Source organism: Nothobranchius furzeri, chromosome 1 (genome assembly GCF_043380555.1).
Source record: "Nothobranchius furzeri strain GRZ-AD chromosome 1, NfurGRZ-RIMD1, whole genome shotgun sequence".
Classification (NCBI taxonomy): domain Eukaryota; kingdom Metazoa; phylum Chordata; class Actinopteri; order Cyprinodontiformes; family Nothobranchiidae; genus Nothobranchius; species Nothobranchius furzeri.
Genome location: NC_091741.1, coordinates 70,097,025 through 70,123,862, shown reverse-complemented (window position 1 = coordinate 70,123,862; position 26,838 = coordinate 70,097,025). Strand labels below are relative to the sequence as shown.

At 40.3% G+C, this 26,838-nt stretch overlaps 1 protein-coding gene across 3 annotated transcripts in view; it reads right to left on the bottom strand.

Annotated features, from left to right (window-relative positions):
• The window catches only part of htr4 (5-hydroxytryptamine receptor 4), a 251,194-nt gene that overhangs the window by 118,491 nt on the left and 105,865 nt on the right, over positions 1 to 26,838 (bottom strand). For all 3 annotated transcript variants that reach the window (XM_054739381.2, XM_015951925.3, XM_054739382.2), the window contains exon 3: positions 5,669 to 5,782. In XM_054739381.2, the coding sequence (XP_054595356.1) occupies positions 5,669 to 5,782 (114 nt within the window). The remainder of the gene's footprint in view (positions 1 to 5,668; positions 5,783 to 26,838) is intronic.

Genomic DNA, 26,838 nt, shown 5'->3' with positions numbered 1-26,838 from the left:
AGGGAGCAGACTTGTAGCAACAACTAGACCGTAGCTGCAGCGGCTCTGCCCAACACTGCTGCAGAGATCCACAAATAAACGAGATGGTGGGGAATTTTCTTCAGCTTGTGGAGTTTAGTCATTCACTACCATCACATTTTTTTCTGAACCACACTTGCTCGAGAGAATACTACCCGCTAGCTTAGCATTAGCAATTCTGCTCGTAGTTTAACTCTTGGTCTCAAACTTTGGACCGTGTCTGCCTTTTACAATGGTTTCTGTCTTTGCTGGTTTCTCTATTTTACTCCACAGCACCTAGATCATCACATAGTACGCCAGTAAAATGTGTTCAGACTGTGGAGCACACATTTAATGAAGCATTGAATCAGTAAAAAATGAATGGAGGAATTTAATGAATGGAACCACTCGAACCATTCGAATCATTCGATGATTCGTTTCAGTCCTAAACTCAATGCACTGCTAAGTAGGTTTAACTGGAATGATTACCTTATAAAATGCCCTGAGATGAGTTGTGATTTGACACTATATGAATAAACGGAAGTGTCTATTGTGCTCAGGTTTTATTATTTAATTATATTTTTCAGTTGTGTGAATGCTGTTGTGTCTTGTTTATTGCTAACAGGTTTTTTGGGCAACACTTTGATGCCATGATTGGAGTTTTAAAGAGCTTGATAAAAAAAAAAGATCAAAAAAAGGAGTCAAATTGAGTTGCTGACTGCCGAGGTAGGTTAAATCCCACAGCAGTGACTTTGTCATTCAGTGACTTTGAATACACTGTTGAAAAAATGAAAAAAGCAGGTCAGTGTGATGGTAAAATATAAAGTAAATAAAAATTCTGAGATACTGATCACTTACATAACAGCAGTGACAGAGATTTTTGGGGTACTTAACCCATCAGCAGGGCCAGTATCTGCTACTTTGTGCAAGGAAGAACTGAGTGCTGCCAGAAACCCTCCAAAGTAGGGCTGCACAATATATCGAAAAATTATTGTCAGCGGGATAACAGGACGTGTGATAGGCCCACCGCAAAACATGGCAAAAACAGCGATAAATGTTTGGTTCAAACATTTCCATCCGTGTCATTCATCAACTTTTTGTAAACCAGCTCTGTTTCTTACACGGAATTTGACCAATCAAGTATAGCCCTTCTGATATGCGGCCAATCAGATGGGTCCATTTACGTAATACGCCCGCCCCCTCCGTAGACCCTTAGGATGGAAAGCAACACTCGAACTGAGTTAGCGGTGCCGTTCCCTTGTTCGCCATTGTGGCTCAGAGAAACAACGCACTTTGTGCTGAGGTTTCTGGATTCAGCGCTGCTTTCAAACGTGAACGTGAGTCCGCTCGGTGTCTGTAATCATTTTTACCGGGCTGACTCCGACACGTGCCGGTGAACCAACCCACCTTCGTGTCGCTAGTGTTCCACCGGGTGGTGATGCTATCCCCAGGCTCCGGTTAGCTTCCAGCTAAAAGGCTACAGCACTCTCCTCCCAGTCCCACCCTGCTAAAGATGGCCTGGAAAAGTCCCCCCACACATCAAAGTGATTTTTCATTTATGAGCTTTTATAACCTTGTTAATCAGGATAGTTGATTTGCTGCTGCACATAAACTGTCAGTCAGAAGCTCTGCTAGCCGGTTATCTTAAGAGGAGCTAGTTCAATTTGTTAGCTAGTCATCAGAATCATAGTTGCAGTTTCATCATCTGAGCTGCTTTTTAAGATCTAGTAAACTTGTTCAATTTGGGGTTAAAAACAAACGTTTTCACATATTTTCCATGTAGTTTTTTTTTTGCCAGTTCCTCTTCTGAAAGGTAGACAATTGTTTTTCTCTTTCCCTCAGAAAATCTTAATGTTCTCCTAGTTTGGCCCAGCACAGTTCACTTTCCAATAGCAGCAACAGCCTTATATCATAACCACATAAGTGGAGAAAATGTTCAGTAGCAATGAGAGAATTTGCTGTTGCATTTAAGTGATGTTAACTATTATTTAACATTTAAACTTATTTTCTGATATTTTTATTTATTCAAAAAACCCTGGTAAGGGATGTTTTTCTGTATTTGGAGCATCAGAAAAAGTTTTATGGTGGAGGTGATGTTTTAAAGTCACTGAGAAACTGCATGCATGCAGTTTGTTGTTTTGCTGCTAATACAGGTGCATATTTTTGCAATAAAAATGTTATGTTGTAATGGAATTCATGCATTAGTTTTTGTTTGCTTTGAACCCAGAGCAGACGTCACACGCCAGACGACATCAACAATGCATACTTTAGTATTTGTTCATTTATCGCAAGTAATATCGATATTGCAATATTAAGCACTGTTATCGAATATCGCAGGTTTCCCTAATATCGTGCAGCCCTACTCCAAAGTGATCTCCAGTGGACCACTAGTGTGAATGTCTCTAACCATTAGAGCGGTCACAGCAGTGGTCCACAAATGGCGGCCCGCAGGCCACGTACGGCCCGCGAGCCCTCTCTTTGTGGCCCCCAAACCCCGAGCGCACTTCCCACCCCCACCCCCGACGGCCAACCGGAAGGTGTAGAATAGAGCAGAGGAAAATAATCAAATAGTCAATGCATGAGATGTGAGCATAAACGATTCTGCATCATAGAAGAGTAACAATCAATTATAGTGGAATGTATAGTTTTATTGTTTTAACGGCGGCACCAGCGCAGCATCCAGATCTGTCAGAGTGGGTGTTCTCCACATTTGCCGGGTAGGAAACTTTGGCCTGCCTTCATGTGGTACTGCAGGGCTGAGCGCTGGAGTTGTAACCTGAAACTGAACCCGAACTGAATAAACCCAATCGGTTCTGTTGGATTTGGGCGGTGACTTATGTTAATTGAGCGGGTTGTCATGCTGCGCGCGCCGCTCGCTCGATCCGCGACAGAGAGAGAGAGATAGAGAGAGAGAGAGAGAGAGAGAGAGAGAGAGAGAGAGAGAGAGAGAGAGAGAGAGAGAGAGAGAGAGAGAGAGAGAGAGAGAGAGAGAGATTGTCTGCTCACACAAGAGAGAGGATTGGAGGACGCTCCTCCAAACGCATTATTATTTTCATAAGTTCATTATTGTTTCTCCTGGAAGCGCTCAGTCAGACCGAGTGCTGTGATGTCGGGAGATCCGGTCTTGGGGAGGGAGCGGGGTCAGTGACGGCAGTTGCTGTGTGATCATCTGTCCCTTTAAATTTAGAGACACGGAGAAGTTAAAAGGAGAGAGAAATAGAAGATAGAAGTTCTTGTTCCACTTTATTCTTTTGTTTCATGATGATAAACTAGTGTTAAATTCAGCTTAAAGAGAAACTGGGAGGAAGCTTTGGTACATTTAAAGTTACAGGAGATCTTGTGTCCTATCTGCTCTTCCAGAGACAGCATGGACATGAGGGTTACATGGTGAGGGTCCCACAGGACAGGTTAGTGCAGTCACACAGCCAAGCTGGAGGGGGACATTTGTTGTCCTGTTTATATTGCAAGCTTTTGTGTTATGTGCATTACTGTCAGTGATCCAAACAGCAGCAGCAGCCCCCACCCCCATCCCCACCCCCGCTCCTCGGGCCATTATAATGGAGGACCCCTGCATTAGAGACTTTGTGAGAGTGGCATGAGAGCCAGTGGTCCTAGTGGGCCCTGTGCTCATTGCTCATCACTTGCCCAGCATTTGCCAGAGAACACCAGAATTGGCAGGTCCAACATGTGCTGTTGCCATGTGCTTTTTACAGTTGAGAGCAGGTTCACTCTGAGCCAATGTAAAAGGGTCTGGAGAAGCTACGCTGAACGTTACGCTGCCTGCAACCCTGTTCAGCATGATTAGTTTGGTGATGGGTCAGTGTTCGTCTGTGGAGACAAATCCATGGAGGGACACATGGAATTGCACATGATAGATGATGGAAACCCTGACTTTGGTAATAGGATGAGATCCTTGGACCAACTCAAACTACTTAGTTTCATTTGAGTTGCTGCTCACTCCAGCAAACTGGACTAGCCTGCCACATCAGCTGTTTCTTGTTCGGTTTGAATTTCTCAGTGACTCCAAACCTCTGTAAGTTCATTTTGATTTTTGAGTGGCTTCCTTTTTATGTGGAATGGATAATGTGTGCAGCATAATAATTTTTTCTAATTGACAGATGAATGTTTTTCAAAGCGTTCCTTTTTGGGGGGGGGGGGGGGGGGGGGGGTCTTAAGACACTACATTAAATCATTATCTGATGGGGTTACAGCTTGAAGCTGACAGATGTAACCCAGCAGAGAAAACGTCCTTTTTCTCTTCTTTTACCGGTACGAAATTTTATTTGTGCTTTTATTTTGAAAAGACGTTTAAGTTGAAATGAGGAAGTCAGGTGTGGTTCTTCCCACTTTGTTTCCTGTTAAACGGTCTTTTTGCACTTGGACATGAACGAGACCAGTTGTACACAAGCTGTTCTGGATTTAATGTTTCATCTTGTGATGAGAGCACGAGCTGGAGCAGCCATGTGACAGAGTCCACTACTGTGTCCATATTGATACCTCATCTTGGCTAAGTTTTTATCCTCGCCGATCAAGAACTAGATCGGATTCCAGGATTCTCTCCGGATGGAGATGGCGAGCCTTTGCCCCGAACCCTAAGACACTTCGATTGAAGACCCATCACTCTTCTCACTGAATGTGAATGCCAAGTGGTAACAACTCAAACCACTAAACCAGAGAACTGAAACTGAAAGACGCTTTGACTTGCCTAACGACTGAAAGGACAACTCAACTATTGAGTCCAAAATAAGACTGGGGTTTTTATTTTGTTTATTTTTCTGGGCCGGCTCAGAGTTGTTAATCTGAGTGTTGTATTGTTAAAATTGTATTCTCGTTTCACATTTTTTCTAACTAAATATTTTCTATTTTTGCTCATTTCCTGCCTCCTGCCGTTTCCTTTTGCACCTACCTTGGTTCCTATTGTAATCCTGCCGAGCCTAGCTGCTGGTCTGTCTAAACATTCCTGATCTTAAGTTATCCAACTGCATCCAGGGTTACACAGAGCTGCAATTAAAACGTTTAGCCAACCCTGGCTCTCTCAAACACACACAGACATCCTCACGTCAATAGGACGAGAGGCCACTCTGAGCTTTCAGGTGTCATGAGATGAAAAGAGACAAGGACCGGAAGAGACCAGCTATCAGACAAACAGTGTGAAAGAAAGAGAAGAGCAATGACACAAGAGCTGAAGAAACAGCAGAGGAGGACAGGAAAAGTGGGAGAGATGAAAAATCTGAGATTGCAGAGACAGTGGATCCCATGTGAGCCACCGACAGCAAGACAGAGGGCCGACTCCAAGCCTGTCAGCATCACTTTAGGTGCACATCTTGTGTTTATCATCTGAGTTTTCACTCAGAGGATATAGTTTGGAGTCCCTCTGCGAAGTCCGTTCTCATTCAGTCTAAAATCCATACTTTTTTTTTTTCTCTCAAATGAGCTTGGTTGGGGTTTGTGTTCACTGGGGGGAGTGGTAGTTTGATAGATGGAAATAGAAAGAGATGGTTTTTCTTTTTTACTCTGGCTTCCTCATTCTGAAATGTCTTATTGTGCATCCTTTTCATCTCATATTCTTTTGGAGCTATTTAACGTTTAGAGTTAAACCCCCTAAACCTTTAACCCTTACCCTGGTTAGAAACTTGGTGTCTAAAGTAAACTGTACACATTTAACCCTCACCTTAGTTGTCTGTCCTTGCAGACGGCCACCATGACCAGCAGGTTTCCCAGGACGCTCATCAGCATGACCAAAGACAGGAAGCAGATCAGAGCCATCTGCCTTGGTATGCTGTCACTGTGATGGTGCAGAAAAGATGAAACAACATTATTTAAGATAGAAAGTTTTCAAATAACACAGCCTAATTTAGGGGTAAGCAACCTTGGTTCTAGAGAGCTGCTGTTCTGCATGTTTTCCAGCTATGCGTGAACTTGCAGCTTCTAATTGGCTGAACACACCTGATCCAAGTAATCAACAGCAGGAACAACAAAGACAGTTGGAAAGCTATCAGGACTGCGACTCTCTAAGACCGTTACCTCCCCCTGGCTTAGTTTAACCAGGCTATAACAGTTTGCCACAAGTAAAAAAAAAGTGAAATTTACATAATGCAATTGTACATTCAACAGCAAGAAGGTTAAATGGCTGGGTCACACGTAGGGTGCAGGACATCATTATGAATTGGGACATTCTTGAAATGTTTGATCAGTTTATTTGAAACTTGGTAATCGACCCACCCAAAAGTCACATTTCTTGCACTTTCTGACTCACAGAAACAAATCCATGAAGACTTCCCAATGTCTGTTTTGACTTTGACTATTTAGACAAAATCTGTCTCTCAGGATTTTTGAAGACATTTCAAATCCTAGCATCACAAGACCCAGTTTGGAAACTTGCAGCTGTTGTAATTACCATTTTATTTCCTGCACCCCCAGCCTGGTTTAAAACATTTAACCAAGTGAGAAGTTTAACTCTGAACAAGGACAATCAGCAAAGGAAAAAGGAGCAAGAGCAGTTCAGTCTAGCTGTGATGAACTACCATGTGTAATAAGAAAAACATGTTTATTTAGGCTATGTCTGTTGTTCTGCTCATACTGATTGCTTCCACCTACATAAGCACTCAAAGGATTTAATATCACAGAGAGTAATAGGTTTCACATTTGTGGTTGATTAGTAATAAATGGAGAGGGAAGTGACTGCGGTAGTCTGAGCTGCAAATGGAAAAAAGAAGGAATCATGGCCACCTGCAGAAAACTCAACTCCAAATGTCTAAGTCTAAAGCTACGTCCAAACCATTTGTTAAAAACATTTGTAGAAGCAGAATGTGCAAAACAGAAGCAGCTTAGCAGTATTGTTTTTGCAGCAATCACCCCCCAAAACACAGAAAGCTCTCCTTTTTATTTGACTAGTAATATAGTCTAAATACATCTCTAAAAACATATTCACAATGGTTATACATTCCCATTATTTCAATCCTAATCCTATTACCAGCAAACTCTATAATTATTTAGACATTTATTTTGCTCCAAAAATAGATTACCTATAAAAAAAGCTATTTGCATTTAAAAGGGTGGATTTTTTAATTATATGGTAGTGATGTTCTAAGTAAGAAGAATCATGAAAAAAGTGTGTGTGTGTGTGTGTGTGTGTGCGTGTGTGTGTGTGTGTGTGTGTGTGTGTGTGTGTGTGTGTGTGTGTGTGTGTGTGTGTGTGTGTGTGTGTGTGTGTGTGTGTGTGTGTGTGTGTATGAGATGACATTTAAGTTGACCAAGTTGGTCGAAACAATACCAACAAGTATTGATAAAGTCAGGTTATAAAAGTATCAGTTTGGTGTTAGTGATGGCTGAATGACTGGTCAGAATTGAATAAAAATAGCTAAATAGTACAGGATTACTTATTCATTCTAATATATAAACTATGTTGCTACTGTTAGCCGTGTTTCCACTAAAGGAGTTCTGGGAAATTTCTAGGAAGGGGAAAATTGACTGGCAGATACAATGGCTTGGTCCTCCACACATACTTTTTGAGGACTTTGCTAAGATTTCTGCATTTCGCTTCTGCTTCGGCGGTGAATAATGTCACTGATCAGTGCCAAAAAGAGTCCACAGACATTAATATCACAAAAATGTGTATTCTGTCGAAGTATGCTGTAATTGAATCCATTCGGAGGACCAGTAGAGCGGCTGTGTGATTTGAAATGTGGCAAGCGCCATGTTTTATGGTGTTTTTCGAGACAACAAAGCGTTGTGAAATACGGCATTGTGGGGGGATTCTGTTGCATAGTTAGGCATTGAGAGATAAGAAACTGTAATTCTTAAAGCTACTTTTCTTTTTTTCTATTCTGCTTAACCAGCAACACTCCCACTCTACCGGGTCATTTCCGAGCACATAGCCCAGTTCAGGTTCTCAATTTGTTCCTGGAATGGCTAGCAAAACGTTTTTTTTTTGTGGCCAACCTGGTGAAGTGGAGACAAGTGCAATGCCACAAAAGTCTGATAAAATTACCCAGATGTTCAGATGGTGGAAACAGCTCGAATGGGGGTTGAAGTAGGGGTTCAAATTAAAGTCTATTATTGAGGAAAACATTTTTTGTCTAATTCTGTTGGATCTTCAAAAGAAAATTTACAGGAAAGAGCTGTCATCTACAACCAAATGCTGTGCGAATAAAACAAACAAATATAAACAACTGTGAGATAGTCAGAGGCACCTCTTATCTAAACTGATTAAAGAATAAATCAAAATGGCTTTTTCCCTCCAGACCGGAGCAGGTAGGAATTGAACAAGGCCAGACATAAAGTGCTTATTCATGATCCTTCAAAGGAAATATGATCTATTTATGACATTAAAGTGCTGGCGTCACATTTTCACTTCTACGGGTTTAACCTTGGCATGGCTTCAAAAACCATCTAACGGAGGAACGAAGCGTCTACCTCGAGTTATGAATCAAAGCTGTCAGACTGGGATGTGAGATGTAGATGTTCTCTTTAAACAGCTTGTTAAATCGGAATCTTGTTTGACATTGGTAATGCATTAAAGTAATCCTGAGCCCTGCAGTCTTCTGCACTCGCAGACTTGACAGGAACCGATGAGGAGGAGTGGGTGGTGCGTGTAGGGGGGAATGTGTGTGTTTATGCAAAAATTAAAGATCCTAATATTAATTATGCTTTGCAGCATTTTTATTAATGATGTCAGACAGCATCTATATAGCATTTTTTTACATCTCTACATACCATAAGCCAAAAGAAAATCACAAGTTGGTGAGCAATTTACTTGGGCATTTATTTCTGTCTGTGTCAACTGAAATGTGGTAATAAAAGCCTTTGACAAATTCAGAATCCACAGCTTGTCCCTGTCTGCCAAATTATTCTACTCTCTGATTCTTAAGTTCAAAGCCAAAGTAATAGTTTGCAAATGAGGCTTTTCTTTGATCTGTGCTGCCAACAAGCTAATCAGATCAAATGGGAACACTGACAGCTTCTGAACAGATGCATTATAACAACAACAACAACAAAAATAAACCACACACACACAGAAGTGGCTTTGGTAAAGCTACTAACATTCTTTGATCTAAATGTGTCCGGCCTTTCCTCTAAATGAGACTTTGACGTGTGTTATTGTAGTAGAATCTACCTTTTAACACAGCTGGATTGATAACAAGCAGCATAACGTTGTCTGTCATAGAGTTTCGGTTTGAGAATGAATCATCAGATGCAGGAGCTGCAGCAGGGGCTCATTGCAATGCTTTGAAGATAAACACTTGGATCAGCGTGTCAGTTTCAGGTGTACTAGCTGTCAAAATCAGTTTTAAATGTGGACTGAGCTCAGCTGCACAGAGTGAAATATTGTTTTTCAGATTAGGACTTAGTCTGGCATCATACAATATTTGAAGTTGTCATCATTTGAATTTTTAGGATATACAGTCAAAAATAGAGGTACGGAAAGGGGACATTGTTGTACCCCAAGGTACAAAAATGGCATTAACCCAGTCTAAGGACAAATATTGGACCTCAGAGATCTGTACCTTTTTCGTGATCTGAAAGGTACTTAATTGTTTCTTATGGTTAAAAAGTACACATTTGTACCAATTATTTCAGAGAGTACAATTTCTGGTTATGACCTCTTTCAACTAAAAAACAGCTACTAGCAAACCTATTTGTCTCAAAATTGATTTAATAGTTTCAGTGTTCACCATTGAAAAATCTTTACAAAAGTATGTATTATTTTATTAATTATTTTATTAAAATCTAAAAATGGAGTGAAATGTATTAACTGACTGTGTAAATTATTTTAACTAAAGAATGTGTGGCTCAATTGTGTTTTGTAAGCATACAGTAAATATTGGTTAACTTGCTAAAGTTACTCTAGTGTTCTGAGTACACGATTAACTCAGGTCAGGTTTTGCTATGAAGTCAAAGTTGTTTCTGATTCTGAAGAAAAAAAAGGGTATTGTTCCCGGCTGCATCTATTGGCTTCATCTTGGTCAGGGGATGTGCCAATCAATAAATGATTGGCTGTCGAGGTGGAGTTGATTCTGGAGACTTCTGTAATCTGTGGAAATTGGAAATTCGCCATTGTTGGGGTTCAATAACCAGAGACAGATTATGAGCTCACAACTTTTGATGTCCTTTCTACACTGTCGAAGGAGAAACTCTTAAAAAAATAGAGGAGTGTGGCATAGATGTTACCGAAGCAGAAGCTCAGCGATTCAGAGGTAAGTTTAATTTTAAGAGCCATGTGTGGTTTGCTTAGTCTTACATTAGCATTTTAGCTAGTGTCGTCACTCTGATCCTTGCCCTAGCTCAAATTATGTCCTCTCTCTGCTAACGTTCGGGTAACAATTGAGATACAAAAAAAACAAATTCCTGTCAGATAAAATGTTTTTATTTTGTATATTAATGGTCGACTCAGCTAACTACCGCTGTATAAAACAAACCCCTTGACCCCGCGCACGCTCTTAAAAATGGCGCGAATTGTCTCGAGATGTGTGTTCCTCATGAAAACTGTTTCCCTGCGTGATTATGTTCGGAGATATTGTAATATCTGAAAGGCCGAGTCAAGTCTCCGCTTCGACCGTTAAGCCTCCGTGACTCATCCTCACCCCTGCCCTCGCTGACACTAAGACCGGAGGAGTGGTTTGCTCCAGCAGTGCACCCTCGGGGATACACCGGCCGCCGAAGTGCCGCAAAGCGCCGGGAGGCGAAGCACTCACGAAATTTGGCCGCTGCTCCTCAGTTCAGACCAGACACTTGTTTCTCCGGTCGAGGCGCGCCTTGGCTCAGCTGTAGTTTTTCTTTTAACCACTTGGTGTCCTCCATTTCCTCTCTGCCTTTTCTTTGCTCTTTTCCTCTAAACCCCCCTCCCCCTTAACGTTTGTGTGTGAACCTATGGTGTGAACCAGTTGTTAATAGCTGGCCTACGACTTTCTGCCTCTGTCCTGTTTGCTCCAGTTGAAAGACACCCAAAACCACACCCCCTTCACGTGGTCACGCACACACACAAGTTCGCTGCGTGTGTGTGTGTGTTCGTGTGGTTTTTATGCAGTGTCTGTTTACGAACACATATGACTATCGCGGAAATTTATTTTGGAATGCTTTATTTTGTTAAATTTACCTGCCTGCCTATTATGTCTAGGTTTGACTTTCTGCCAGAATTGACAGGGTTCACTCGCGGCTCGCAAAAAAAATAAATTGAGCAGACACTGAAACGATCGCTGCACGGCTCAGGCTGGAGCGCCGGTGTCGGTACAGGATTTGCTCGGGTACAGGATCGACTCTGGGTCCTTCGACTGCCGATGACGTCAAAGTAGTTGATTGGCTGAACATGAAGCTTATGGAAGTTACGTTATCGTGTTATGATTTTGATTGATCAGAACAACTTTGCGTTCGTTGTCTTAGCGGTTGTTGTCCTGTAGTCCAAAAATCAACACTTTTTGGAGTAAATATGTTTGAATTTCTAAAGGAAATGTAAAATATAAGCAAATGATAAACGGTGACCTCAAAAGCGCTTGATGTTGATGAAATGGGGCAAAATAAAATATAAGAACTTTATTGAAAGACACCAAGCAATATTTTGAGTCAAAGAATGTATTTAGATAACAACTAAGGAAATATACAGACGAACTCCACATTAATACAAACAGATATGGCTTCATATATAAGAACTGTTATATTTTTTGTCAGTCCAATGTTGGTTTTATGCAGTTTCACATTCTTTACAAAACAAAGATAATATGGTGTCATATTAACAAATTACAATTATAAAGAAACATTTAGGTGTTAACAAACAAGTATTTATTAACAAAACTGCTGATGTCTTTCCAAAACGTGTGTGTGAAAGCCGAGTAGATTCGTAGTAATGTGACGTCATCGGCAGTCGAAGGATCCCGAGCCGATCCTGCACCCGAGCAGATCCTGTACCGACACCGGCGCTCGACGCTTTGCGGCGCTTCGGCGACCCATGTTGCCCATAGAAAAGGATAACAAGGGCGCCGAATGAAGACGGTCCCCGTTTCGCGGTGCTTCGGCAGCCGGTGTGTCCCCAGCGTCACCGTTCTCAAGCTCTCCCGTGTGTTCTAATCCAAAACAGGTATGAGTCGTGGGGTGGTGGGGGAGGGCCCTGTGTCTGGGGAAGGAGCCGCAGAAGCAACCGCTGCTGCCTGATAATCAGACTGCTATTCTACGTTTTCCCGGAAAAGAAGTGTTAGTTTGGTTGGTGTGTTTTGCGGTTGAGGAAAAAGTAATAGAACGTTTATTATTTTAAAAACTGTAAAGATCACATAACAAACAACTTGCTGTAGTGTGCATTCCCTAATAAAACAGTTTAAAAATATAGAACTATGCATGTTCAGAGGACTCATACGTAATTTTTCAATTTACCGTTTCTTTGAAATGCTATTTCTTCAGCTTACAGAGCTTTTTGGTACAACGTTTTGTGTGTGTGTGTGTGTGTGTGTGTGTGTGTGTGTGTGTGTGTGTGTGTGTGTGTGTGTGTGCGTGTGTGTGTGTGTGTGTGTGATAGAGAAAGTGAGTGAGTGAGTGAGTGAGTGAGTGAGTGAGTGAGTGAGTGAGTGAGTGAGTGAGTGAAAGAGCGAGAGAGATATAGTTAAACGTTTTTTCTTCCCTTTATTTTTCAGATAATGAAGTTGATGGTGACTGTTAGTTACGGTCTTACAGAGACAATGGTTGCATACCTTTTCCAAGGATCTTTCAAAAAGCAGGTAAAATTCAACCAGTTTGTGTCAAGGCTGAAATAATCTGCAATTACGCTGACTCTAGAGACTGGCAACCATCTACTTCATCAGCAATATTACGGTAATTTTTGATTGTTTATCACAAAGATGGTATATCTGATGTCTGCATTTTAGCAGTTATGTACCTTTTAGATTTAATTAGTCAACACAATCATTGTTTTTAACATATTTATCATGTTAATGTTGTGCAGTATATCTCAAAAATGAACACTTGCACATTTTCACAGCAATGAAAGTTCTTTGAGAATGCCCGCTGCTTTTGAAATTCCAAGATTTCCTAAAAGTCTGCAACTAAGACTGGACAACAAAGGACCATGCCATACAAATTAATTGTATATGGCAAACAAAAAACGGCTGTTGTTGTTTTAGCTTATGTGTAAGTAATTATTGTTTGCTTCTATATCATTGCTGAATTATTTATGTCTATATTTCAATGCAATAATGTTATGATTAAATGTCATTCTGTAAGATTTATTTTAATGCACACATTTTCTTTTCACTGTTGCTTCTTTTCTAGGGACTAAGTATTCAAGGGGAGGACTTGTTGTCCCTAGAGACCCACCTAAAGGTGCTGCATTGCCAGTATCAGAAGATGCAACAAGACATCATGGTGGTGCGTGACCATATGCAGCAAACCTTTGTTTGGCGACGAAAAGAAATTGCAGATGGTATGACTGTGGAGGATGTCTTGACCCATTCTTAGGAGTACCAAGTAGTGTAAGTCAGATACTTAAATTGAACTAGAAATGTTCTGTATATCCAACATAAATACACTTGGAAATTATGTCCTGTTGTCCCTTGTTCCCTTTTTGTAATTACATTGAATGTATTTTTTTATATTATTAGTGACTGTGAAAAAATTGATTAACAATCGGATTCTAAACAAGTTTTATTTATTCCATTTGTTTTACTCTGTTATTTTTCAATACTGAAAATGTATCTGTTAATTGTAGCTCTGCAATGAACTGGGGCGGAACCATCCAGCAACTGGTAACTTGAGCCAGCAATTTTGTGAAGAGCAGAAGCCGAAACGATCACTGCACGGCGCGGGCTGGAGCGCCGGCGTGCGGTGCTTCGGCGGCCCATGTGGTCTATAAATTAGGATAACAAGGGCACCGAATGAAGGCGGCCCCAATTTTGCGGCGCTCCGGCGGCCGGTGTGTCCCCGGCGTAAATCTCCTTTCAGCCTCCTTCCTGATTGCTCCAATCGTAGCATACTTCTACCTTTGTAATCATTGACTCTCCTCTGGACATGTCCAAACCATCTCAGTCTTTCCTCTGACTTCAAAATCAAAGATGAGCCATCTCTCTGACGAACTCATTCCTGATCCTATCCATCATCATCACTCCCAAAGAGAACCTCAACTTCTTGAGCTGTGTAACATTCAGCTGTCTTCCTGTTTTTTTTTTTTTTTTTTCTCGTGGATACTGTCTCTAAACTAGACAACATGGCTGGGCTCACTACTGTCTTCAACACCTTTCCTTTTATTCTTGCTGAAATCATGTTATCACACATCACACCTGACGCTTTTCTCCACTCAGTCTAATTTGCTTCCCACTCTTTCACGTCTTTTCCATATTCTCTGTAGCTTTGGACCATATAACTTAATTCTTTGCAGGGGTCTCCAACTCTGGTCCTCCAGACCCTCATGCTAGTTCTCTGTGTTTCCTGCTCTATCACACCTGAAATGGGTAATTTAATCCTCTCCTTAACTCTGCATTGGCCTGTTAATTACTCATTAATTTCAATCAGGCGTGTAGGAGCAAAGAAACGATTAACATGTGCAGGATGGTAGCTCCCAAGGACCAGAGTTGGAGATCCCTGCATTAAAGTTTTCCACCTTCTTTATTTCTACTCCCTGTAACATCACTTGTGTCCCCCTCATTTACACACATGGCTGTGACTAATCTTAATATCTTTTCCAGTACATATCTCAACCTGATGTGAAAACATCACAGTCCATGGAGACTCCTGTCTAACATCATCTGGTTAATATGGATAGTTGATCTTGTGTTATGTTTTGCAGATCTTGACATAAGGGCAGCCCTTTTGTTCCTGCCATACATCTTTAAGGAGAAACTGGATCTCTTTGTCATTCCTGGAGAGGTAAGTGTAAAAAATATGTATTTAAAAAAGGATAACAAATTTGTTTTTCTATGTTAATGATGCTAAGCTTTTGCCTTCCTCTACTGTTCCTTTTGATTTTAAAGGTTCATCCTAAAACCCCCTATCCAACTGTTCAGCTACTCCATGAAGACTGGAAACCAGTTTTCTCCAGTAGAGCTCCAAACAATGTGAAACTGGATGGCAGCGAAGTGTGCAGAACCTCATCTGTTTTTGAAGGAATCCTCTCTTCTTTCTGCATGTACTTTGTCTTCAACCTTGCATATCCAAGACATCTGAAGAACACCCTGATCTTTCTCCAAAGGTATGTTGTGAAAATAGTTACCAGAGAGACTTTATACTGTTGGCATTGTTGGATCAGCATCACAAAAGTGGTGCCTGTTTAGGTTGCTGCCATTTCTGATGGCAGACCGTGTGCCACCTAATTGCATGTTTTCCCTTCATGTCGTGAAATAAGAGATTGTTATGGCTAAAAAGGAGGCAAATGCAAATATTTTACTGTTGGTTTTGTTTGTACATGAGTTCCTCACAGAACTAAAAAGTGTTTTTGAGGATGTAATTACACCCAAGTGTCATTGAATCCACTATGCAAGACTGATTGAAATGTTTGGCCCTCTGCGTTTGTTATGGTGAATGAGATTTGAAAGTAAGCACCAGTATTTTAAAGCACTGGCTCGTAACTGCAGAAATTTTGTGAACATTGCTGCAACTTTGAGCAACAGACATCAGTTCAGACAGTGCTGGGAGTTTTTGAAACAGAGTTTACTTGGTGACATTGAAAATGTTTTTGGAAAAAGTGTAACTACTCCATTTCTATCATTACCAGTGGAACTGCAAGAAGCTCTGGTAGTCTGTTGTGGTTTTTCTAGAGCTGATTTAGCAAAGAAAGCAGTGTGTGTCTGAAGTAATGGTGAACAATGTCAGAGATTTGTTTGTAATTGATGTACTGCATTCAGAAAAGATTAGTCTTTTCTGGCAGATTAAGGACAATTTCAACATTGACACAATGTGGATCCATTGTGGAAAAATGATAGTTCCTCTCCTCATGTGACCACCATTTTCATGCACATGACGTTAAAGTTGATGGTGAATGGATTTTGCTCAAACCTGGACAGGAACTTGACGCTGAGGCTTTTGACACATACTCTGCTCATAACAGTTTGTATGTAACTGTCCGACACTGTATTTGAAAAGTGAATAAATGCAGCAAGTATTTTCAATTCTGCATTTGGTGTAGGGCTGCCACGACTAGTTGACGCGTCACGACGTTGTCGGCAAAAAAAAAAAAGAAACAGTCGACTAATTTAACAGTTGAAGCGTCATTTATTGTATGAGCATTTTTTAAATCTCGCCTGCTGCAGCATGTTTGGCACTTTCTGCACGTTCGGCACATTTGCTTCCTTCCCTGCTGCTTATATAAGTGGAGGCACATGCACTGTAGTGCCCCTCCAGCTCGGCGTTCGCGCAGAATCACCGGAGGAAAAAATATCATGGCAAATCGACAACAGAGCTCAAAGGTTTGGGGGCATTTTATGAAAACAACTAAGAAGCAAGTAGAGTGCAAACTCTAAGGTGAAACTCTCGTTTCACGGGAGCACATCGGCGATACACGAGCATCTTAAGAGGAAGCACGTGACGGCGGAGAACGAAGCGTTGCCTCTGTAAGTGTTCCTTTTAGCTGCTAGCATCATATGTGTAGCAACAGCAGTAGTGATGGTGATTATACATTTAACATGTATGTATACGTCACGTATTAGCTCTAATGTTACAAACACTAATGATTTATTTTATCCCGCTATGTTACAGTGCTAAAGAAAGCGCTCTTCTACAATGGATGAGTTTCTCACAAGGCCAAACACGTGCACATCGCAACAAGCCAACGCCCTGACCGAGGCCATTTTGAAGTTTTAAGTAAAAGTTTTTGTCTCCTGAAGATGGCATCAGACTGCAAGGGACCATTGAAGTGCTTGCTGTCAAAGAAGCAAAAGCTGGGACATATGAGCTCAAACAACTGGAGAGGGCAGATGATTCAGGTGTAGGTAAGAACTCTGTTCTGGACACCCTCCTTCAGTCTGACACAGAGAGCGATGATGAGTGTGAGCAGGAGGAGGAAGAAGATGCCCAGGACAGAAGGGTCCGGATAGTGAGAAGGGAAGTGCAGGTGTATTTTGGTGAAGCTGCAATTTCTAAGAGAGATGATCCTCTCAAATTGTGGAGGGAAAATCAGGGTTGTTTCCCCACTCTCTCTAAGCTTGCTAAATCCTTTCTGTGCATCCCTGTCACTTCAACGCCATCTGAGCGGATCTTCCCTGCAGCAGGGAACATCTGCTCTCAGAAGAGAGCAAGCCTTTCTCCTGAAAATGTGGAAATGCTAACTTTCCTGAGTGTAAACTGAGACCTTGTGTGACTATTTCGCTGGATACATTTCATGTGAGCTCAAGTCCTTTTTTGTATTTTAGTTTTTAGTTGCATACATCTGATCTGTTTGACATTGTAGCATTTATATTAACATGTTGCAACAAAATTCATTAAAAGCAGTTTGACAAGCTATTGTCTTTATTATTAGATGGCAAATAATTGATCATACATTGAACTAGAAGTGAATGATGGGTATATTGGCGCGTCCTGGTGCAATAAGCTATAATTTTATGAATGACACGTTTAGTCACGACAAATCGTCACCAAACTGGCGACTAGTCGATTAATAAAATAGTCGTTTGTGGCAGCCCTAATTTGGTGTCTGATATTTTTAGGATCTTGATGTACACACACATGTATATAAAATATATGTATATACAAATATTAATAAACATAGAAATGTATTTAAAATATATACAGATAAAAAACTAATATTTACAATTTATATATATATATTTATATATATATATATATATATATATATATATATATATATATATATATATATATATATATATATATATATATATATATATATATATATATATATATATATACCTACACCTATTTAAATTATGTACCCTTGGAAGGACATTCCTGTAACCCTTTAAGGGTACTTTTCTTTATTTTAAATTAGGGGTACATATTTGCTCCTCAAGTACTTCTTTGACTTGTAAAAGGTACAATCTGCAGTGGTACAAATTTGTGTCCCCAGCTAAAGGTACAAAATGGTACCTTTGAGGATACCCCCCAGTGACAAGACATTGAACCCCTAAAGGTACAATCCTGTCCTTTAATTTCTGTGTGTGGAAGATTCAGGGAGGCTTTCGCATGGAAAAAAGCACTGTTGTTGGGTTTTAAAAACAGTGCTGAAAAACAATCGTGTTTTGATCTTTTAATATTAATTAGCGGTTTGAGACACTGGGAGCAGAAAGAGTGGATTTCGTTGTTTGTTTTTCCTTCACAAACGATCAGTCATATCTCAGTTCAGCCGGCCAGATTGTGATTGATCTGATTTATGATTTATGAAAGAAAAACGTAATGTTACGTTTTCATCCTTGAAAATGCTCGTTAGAGCTACATTTAAGCAGAACAAAGTGGTTGAATTGCATGTCAAGTTTAATCTGTCATTATGTTTACATCAACTCTGAGAGTTGATGCTCACTGGCGTGACAAAAATCTGGTTAAAGAAAGGTACAAGGCATATTAATCATGCAATTAAAGTCTGCATGCTGCCCCGAGGACTTTTCATGTTCAAGGATTTAAAGTGGTGAGTTAGAGAGCCTGTCAAAAGCTGCTCAGCAGCCTCAGTAAAAGAGAATAATATCTGACAGATTGTTTAATCATCAGCAGGGGCGCCTCCAGAAAATTTTGATAGGGGTGGCTGGATGGGGCCAAAGAAATCTTTGGGGTGACACACCAAATTGATCTTTGTGAGAATTTAGCCTGTGGCGATGTGCTGCATTGCTCCTTTATTTGTTTTTATTAAAATAACAGTACATATCCAAAATATTTAACTTAAATTTTACAAACATTTCAGAAATATACAATTCAGTTATTTAAAGGGGCATTATGGAAGTTTGACAGCCAAAACATGTATAGAAATAATAAATTTCTTCTTCATACATTCTCCTGCAATGCCCTGGTCCTGTAGAATGAACCCTGGCATTTTTACTGTGATTGCCTATTTTTCTGTAAAATCACAGAAAAAGGGAGTTGAGCTGAGCTGCTCGGGTCGAGCAGGCTGCTTCATGCGCGTTCACGCTCAGGCATAGCCCGTAGCATTTGCTATCAGTAGCTTTAGCAGCAGAGAGAGAGGTAGTGCCAACTCAGCGACTTTGTCGCTGTTCCTAACACCTAGTGATGAACCTAGCTACATTTCTGAGGACCCTTAGCTACTTTCTTCCAGATATTTCCTGCAAATTAGCAACAACATAGCCATTTTCGCTCCGAACCGTTCTTTGAATGTTGTGTCAGCTGTTATCAAGGATATAAAAGCTACAGATACAAATAACATCACTGGTGATTTAGCTCATCTAGTAAGGCGCCGGACTCCCGTGCGGAAGATCCAGGTTTGAATCTGGATGTGAGCAAAATTTATTTGGAGTTTATTCTTTACATTAATGGTAAATCTTTTTACAGTAAGATCCCCAAATGTTTATTTGAGGCTTGCCGAATGGCATTGAATTCACAGATAAAAAAGATGTGGGTTCAACTTCCATTTTGGAACAATTTTTCAAGCAAGGAAAGGGAAGCTCTGTGAAGCTGACGGACTGACCCATCAGTCTTAAACCTTTGTCTGTGCTGAAGAGAATGGTACAGAACCAAATTATTCAATTAATTAGCAGTGCGTTCTCCTGTCCTCTGTCCACCGGGCCACACACACACACACACACACACACACACACACACACACACACACACACACACACACACACACACACACACACACACACACACACACACACACACACACACAGAGCTGACTGTCTCAGCTGTTATTTTCGTTAAGGAGTGTGCACGTACAGCATGCGCGCCTCGTGCACGAGCCTACTATTGAAGCTGCCGTTACACTTTTGGCCTGAGGGGGCAATCGCGAGCATAAAAATTCAAAACTCCGTAAAGTCCCTTTAAAATGTAATCCATAATTTCATTAAAAAATTTATTTTTTTTAGGTTAATTCAACTGTTGCTGTGTTAAAAAAAACTATGGACATTAAAACTTTTTTTGTATTGGGAGCAGCAGAAACATATGTATATATATTTTTTATTCTGATTGTTTCTTTACTCATTAATTGTAATATTTTTTATTTTGTTTTACAAGTATGTCGTGAATAAACAAGATCAACTTATGTCAAACACCACTTCAATATTTGAGGCCCAATATCTTCTCAAGATAGTTGCTTATGAAGCAAAATTAGACTAAGGCCACATACTTTTTATAAATTGTTTTATAAAAATGTTTTCTGAATTTTTGAATATCCATAGTCTTCGGGTAATTACAGCAATAAGATATGGTGCAAAGAAATTATTAGGTGCATTTATTTTCTGTGCAGAAGGATGAATAAAAACACATCAGAACAAAAAACAAATGGAAATGTCAAGATATTCTTAAAAATATTAAGCAATACTATTTTTAACAATTTTCCTTGTTTAAATGTGTTGTTTTATGTCCAAAATAAACTTTTAATCATTATTATCATTAGTTACAATAATACAAAGAAAAATCATTATTAAAGCCCCACCACATTCGTCTGCTGCAGCCTAATGGGCTCGACACACGGGAGGCGACAAACGACCGTGATCAACGAAATTTGTCGCTGTCGCTTTTATTACCTGACACACGGGAGGCGATCCGCGGCAGCGGCCAGCGGCAAAGCCGTCTACGCGTTCTGTTCCATGGCGAAATTGAAACTTCCGTTGTTTTGTTTGGCTGTGTCAGGTTGGAGGGAATTAAGGTTATTTAAGCAGTTCAGAGTTTAAAAAAAGTGGTAGATATGATGTTTCACAAGGTGCTGCTAGAGTTATGTGAAATCTTACTTCTGATTTTACTATAAAACATAATAATACCATACCATACCATACCAATTTTATTTATATAGCACATTTAAACACGGCATGAGAGCCGACCAAAGTGCTGAACAAAACACACAATAAAAACAATCAAAAATAAAAACTAAATCCATTAAAATCAAGTAATCCAACCCTAAAAGGAAAGGTAGAAAGGGAATAAGTTAGACAGAATTAAAAGCCAGAGAATAAAAGTGAGTTTTTAAACGAGACTTAAAAAGGGAAAGAGAGGAAGAGAGTCTGATCGGGAGGGGCAAGTGGTTCCAGAGCTTCGGTGCACAAACTGAAAAGGCGCGCTCCCCGCGGGACTTACAGCGAGAGCTAGGGACATGTAGGAGGTGTTGGTCAGCTGATCGGAGGGATCTTGTAGGGACATATGGGTGAATGAGCTCAGACAAGTAGCCAGGTGCTAAGTTATTTAGGGATTTAAACACAAAAACCAGGATCTTAAACTCTATCCGGAGATGGATGGGGAGCCAATGAAGATTTGCTAAAACCGGTGTGATGTGTTCCCGCTGCCTGGTGCCAGTCAAGAAGCGAGCTGCTGCGTTCTGCACTAGCTGAAGTCGAGCGAGAGTGGAGGAGGAGATACCGTATAGCACTGAGTTAGAGTAGTCGAGACGGGAAGTAATAAATGCATGGACAACTGAATGAAGATGATGCCTTTTTAAAATGGGCTTAACTTTAGAGAGACGCCTCAGGTGGTAATAACAGGTCTTAACTACCTGGTTGACATGAATGTCCATTTTTAGTTTAGCGTCCATCACAACCCCTAAGTTTGTGACACGGTTTTTCAACCCACTTGTGATAAATGGAAGGGTCAGTTGGGGACTTTGAGAAGTACCAGGGCTGAAAATGATGGCCTCTGTCTTAGCGTCGTTCAGCAAAAGAAAGTTTTCTGACAGCCAGCTCTTCACATCATTACAGCATTCAACAAGGGGCAGTAAGGAGTCATTAGGCTTCACAGAGGCATATAATTGGCAATCGTCTGCATAAAAATGGTAATCAATGTGGTGTTTTTTAAAAATGTCACCCAGGGGCAAAATATATAAATTAAATAAAAGGGGTCCAAGAATAGAGCCCTGAGGAACACCACAAGTCAAAGCCGCAGAGGGGGAGGCAGCACTACCCATCATAACATTAAAGGTGCGGTCACAGAAGTAGGACCTAAACCAGTCTAAGGCAGTCCCCTGGATGCCGACCAGCTGGTTCAGCCGAGTCAGCAGAATAGCATGATCAACCGTATCGAAAGCAGCCGACAGATCCAATAAAACCAGCAATACATTAGAACCAGAGTCAAGGGTTAATAAAATGTCATTAAAAACACGAAGATGAGCTGACTCGGTGCTATGGAGGGATCGGAAGCCTGACTGGAAGGGATCCATTAAACCATGATCATCTAGATGAGACATAATTTGGTTAAAAACAGCACGCTCTAACAGTTTTGATAAAAATGGAAGCTTGGAGATCGGGCGAAAATTACTCATAACAGAGGTGTCAAGGCCAGGCTTCTTCAGAACGGGTTGAACTACTGCATGTTTAAAAGCACGGGGTACAACACCAGTGGATAGGCTGTTGTTAATAATGCTCAGCATAAGGGGGCCAGTGACAGAATATGTCTCTTTAAGGAGGTGTGGAGGAACAGGGTCAACCGGAGAACCTGACGGCTTCAAGGCAGACTTCATGTTTGCTCAGAGGTGTACGGAGCATCCTGTCCGCTCATTGGTCAGTGAATGAAAACTCCGTTGATTGGTCCTCGTCCGAGCGACAGCGATGAAAAGTTGAAAATGTTTCAACTTTCTAGGATCGCGTCGCTGGGTCACCTGTGCACGACACGTGCACGAGCGCAAAATTTCACACGCAAGTTTTTCGCGTTTCGGTAGGAGGGAGACCCGAGATTATCGCTTTGTCACGCATGTCTCATTGAAAATGAATGGAGGAGAGGCGATGTCGCCTCCCGTGTGTCGAGCCCATAATCCTCCTAAAAAATCTGGTGTCCAGATGTTTTAGTAAAGACAAGACCGACTGAAGAAAAGCAGAACAAAATGCTGTCAAACTTGAGCAAACCCAGAATGATTGACACGCTTTAACACACTCATCATCCAATCACTTGATTTCTGTGATTATGGAAATTATGTGATCACAGTAACTGCTTTCAATTCAGAACAAGCGCTGGCAAAAAAAAAAAGAAAAAAAAAAGATGAGCTTCTGTCAGAAAGAATGGGAGGGATTCTAATTCGTATCAGCCCACAAACAACAGTAGTCCAAAACATTGTGCAGTGGAAGTAAACATCACCAAAGATACATGAATAAACAAATAAAATATATTAAGTGTGTCTGCATTAAAGCAATCACACTTGTGACTTGATAGGAGCAATCGTTTTTTTTTTCTTTTTTTTTTTGCTGTCGAACAGATGTTTCTATTTCCCGATGTTCAAACAATCCTAATGCATGTGCTACTTGTAAGTTTCTCTAGGAGCATGTGTGAAAGCAGTCGTCTAAGGACAGCAATTTCGTAGCAATCGTATATTCCTGACTTTTCACCTGAACCTTGCTGACTTTTGGAGGGTAATCAGGATCAGCTGCAGGATCAATTAGGATCTCAGAGACAGATGAAAAGTGGGTGAATGGAGAAACACTGCCACTAATCAAGAAGGTTCCCATTTGAAAAATGTCATTGGAAAACTTTTTTTTATTACTCTTTTAGAAACAGACTACATGTGGGTATTAGTTTATACATTATTAGTAAAGTACTCAATTTTACCTAAATAAATTGCCATCGCATGAACTTTCTGGATAAAGTTAAAATGGAGATGACATCTCCATGTGTTTGGGGGAGATGACCTGGGGCCTCATTTATCAAGCTTGCTTACGCACAAAACAGGGTCGGAAAACTGCGTAAGCAACTTTCCACGCAAACTTTGGGATTAATGAAAGGGTTAGGGTTAGTAGTTGGACCACAGATTTTAACAAAAAAACAGTGATTTTGTCTTTATTTTTAGTGCACAGAACTCAGATGAGCAACCCTGATAAATAATTAAAATGCTTCACTTCATGCACTCATCTGAAGAAACAGAAATTTTATGAAGACAACTACTTGAAGGTGAAAGGTCATACAGTGATAAATAAGAAACCAATCACAGCCATGAGAGCACAGCAGGATTCTTCACTGGTTTTACAGAAAGATTTGACCGGTTTAAAACTATATTATTGTGCTCAGGACTCATAATGTTCATAAAATATTTTCATGGACAGATATTTTAGTTGTTTTATGAGTTGAATTTTTTTTTCTGAAATAAAAAAACATTAAATGCAGTGTAAGGGTCATCATACTTACTGGGTCATTATACATCTTACTTTTAATATAGCCCACATTTATAAAAGTCATCTTAAGAGGTTTGCTTATTTCATTATGTTTTTGTGAATTAGAAACAGAATAAGAGAATCTCAGAGTTTCCATTTAACCCTCTGGAGGCAGGCGTTGCAGATTTGCAACGTTAAAACCTACCTACCTGGTTACTCCACATATGTATTTCATGAGCATTTTTTAACTCGGAAGTACCCCTGAAGGACTTAGTTGTTCGTATTTTTATCAAAACTTATTTTGAGCCTGAGAGGGTTACGTGCAGTGATCTTCTTTTCTTACCTTTTCTCTCATTATTTGTTAATTTCTCTGATCTCATATTTTTCTTGCTTTCAGACTTAATAAAGGTCTAAATAAAAGTCCAACTTGGACTCACCAACAGCAGCTTTTGATGGTTATTCTATAAAAGGTTGTGCCTTTTTTTTCTCTCCTCAAATAGTCTTTTGTTCCCTAGCCCTTCGTGTGATCTAATCTGACCTGGTGTCCCCTCCTGAACCCAGTGTGACAAATTAATGCTGCTCCGTCAGTTATGTACCTGCCTCAAAAAATAAATGGGAGCTGACTTATAGAGAAAATGGTTTCTAATGTTTCTACAAAAGGCATTTTAACTATGTTTAGCATTAATAATATTGTATTCATTCATTAGTTATCAGCTGTTACCTTTAGAAATTCACCATTAACTAGCAGCACATGTACATCTATGAGAAACACCATTTATGAGTCACCATTAGTGTTTGCTCCAGACACCAAAAGCAACACTCCACAAACAAATTATCACAGGTTGCTTGAATTATGTTAAATCTACTTTATGGGCAAACAATGATCTCAGCCCAACATTCAGTCCTGTCCTTCTCAAATCTGACCTAGGACACCGTCTCTGTTGGTAATCTTATCAGATGTTTAGTACAAATCAGAAAATCCCTCTAACTTTAGACATTTTCTTAATTTGAAATGATAACATTAAAAAAAATAAACTAAAACATTCAGAATAGTCGTTAAAATCTCAGCGGGAATCCCTAATTGCAAACAACAGCTGTCTTTGTGCTAGCATTCTCTCTCAGCAGGCAAAAACAAGTACACCATTATGCTTTTGGGCACCAGAGGCCATGGGCACTGTTCAAACTGCTATCAAATGCTGTTTATCATCAACAGAAATGGGAAAATCTGTCAGAACACCAGAGTGGGACAAAACAGTCTCCCGCTGCCTGAGACCACAATGGAGTGAAAGCTGAGGCCAAAGGAGAAAATAATTATGTTTGAAAGCTTTAGAGTAAAACTAAACCATGAAAGCAGGTGCTTAACTCAGATGGAAAAAAAATTGACAAAGCAAATAAATCAACGTATCAGAGTAACTAGGCTTGGTGATATTTTTTAAATTATGCATATGAACTGAGACTTGGGTCTAATTTCCAAATCCTCACATACAGCAGGAGCCATAGTTGTATAGTGTCTGTGTAATGGTTTTAGCTTGTGCCGGACTGGAGCGGTTGGTGGATGAGGACAATAAGGGGTTGAAAAGGAGTGAGAGAGAAAATGCAAATATGCTTTCTGGGATCACCATTTTGAACATCATCTATTTCTCTGGTGCCCATCAACATGATGTTTTACTGCTGAGCGGGAACACCAGCAGACAACTGTCCCACTGATTCCTTACAGGGATTTTTCATCGTTTTGAAATGTACCTCTGTGTAAAATTATATTACTATCTTACATGATGTGAACAGCTTCCTGAATGGCTTCTGTATGGGAAAAATGGTTTACATCCAAGATGAGTTATTTATTTTTGTTAAAAATAGAGATGTAGCATGAATGATAATGTTGCCCACAAAATATATTTTGTAGCAAAAAGCTGCAAAATTACTGCTTCTTGATGAAAATAAATGAAAAGTAACAAAGTTACTAAATTTGGAAAAAAATAAAATAAAATAAAAAAATTAAGAGTGGGTCTGATGACACATCCATCCATTTTCGACTGCTTATCTGCGGTCGGGTCGCAGGGGCAGTAGCCTAAGGGAGGCTCACACTTCTCTCTCCCCAGTCACTTGGGCCAGTTCCTCTGGGGAAATCCCAAGGTGTTCCCTGGCCAGCTGAGAGATATAGTCACTCCAGCATTTCCTGGGTCTTCCTTTAGGTCTTCTCCCGGTTGGACTTTGGATTTGGATTTGGAATCGTTTAAAATCAAATGATGACCAACCCTATCCAGGAGGCATTCTAACTAGATGCCCGAGCCATCTGAACTGGCTGCTCTTGATGTGGAGGAGCAGCAGATCTACTCCGAACCCCTCCTGGATGACCAAGCTTCTCATCCTATCTCTAAGGGAGAGCCCAGCTACCCAGTGGAGAAAACTCCTTTTGGCCGCTTGTGTCCACGATACATCTTGGGTCTTATGAACATTTTTAAATACATTTTTGAAATGATCATATCAGTTCAATTTTCTGTGTGCATGATAAATATATGCAGAAAGGCATTTCACCAAATTCTGTCAAACAAAGCAGTAACAGGTTTTTCACATTCACCATAAAAAAGGAATGTTTGTTTATGAATTAAGTGGCAAATAATCAGCAAGCTCTGCCAATCTGGGCAAAGGATAAAAAATAAAAATAATAATAAAACTGCACTGCATTTATACG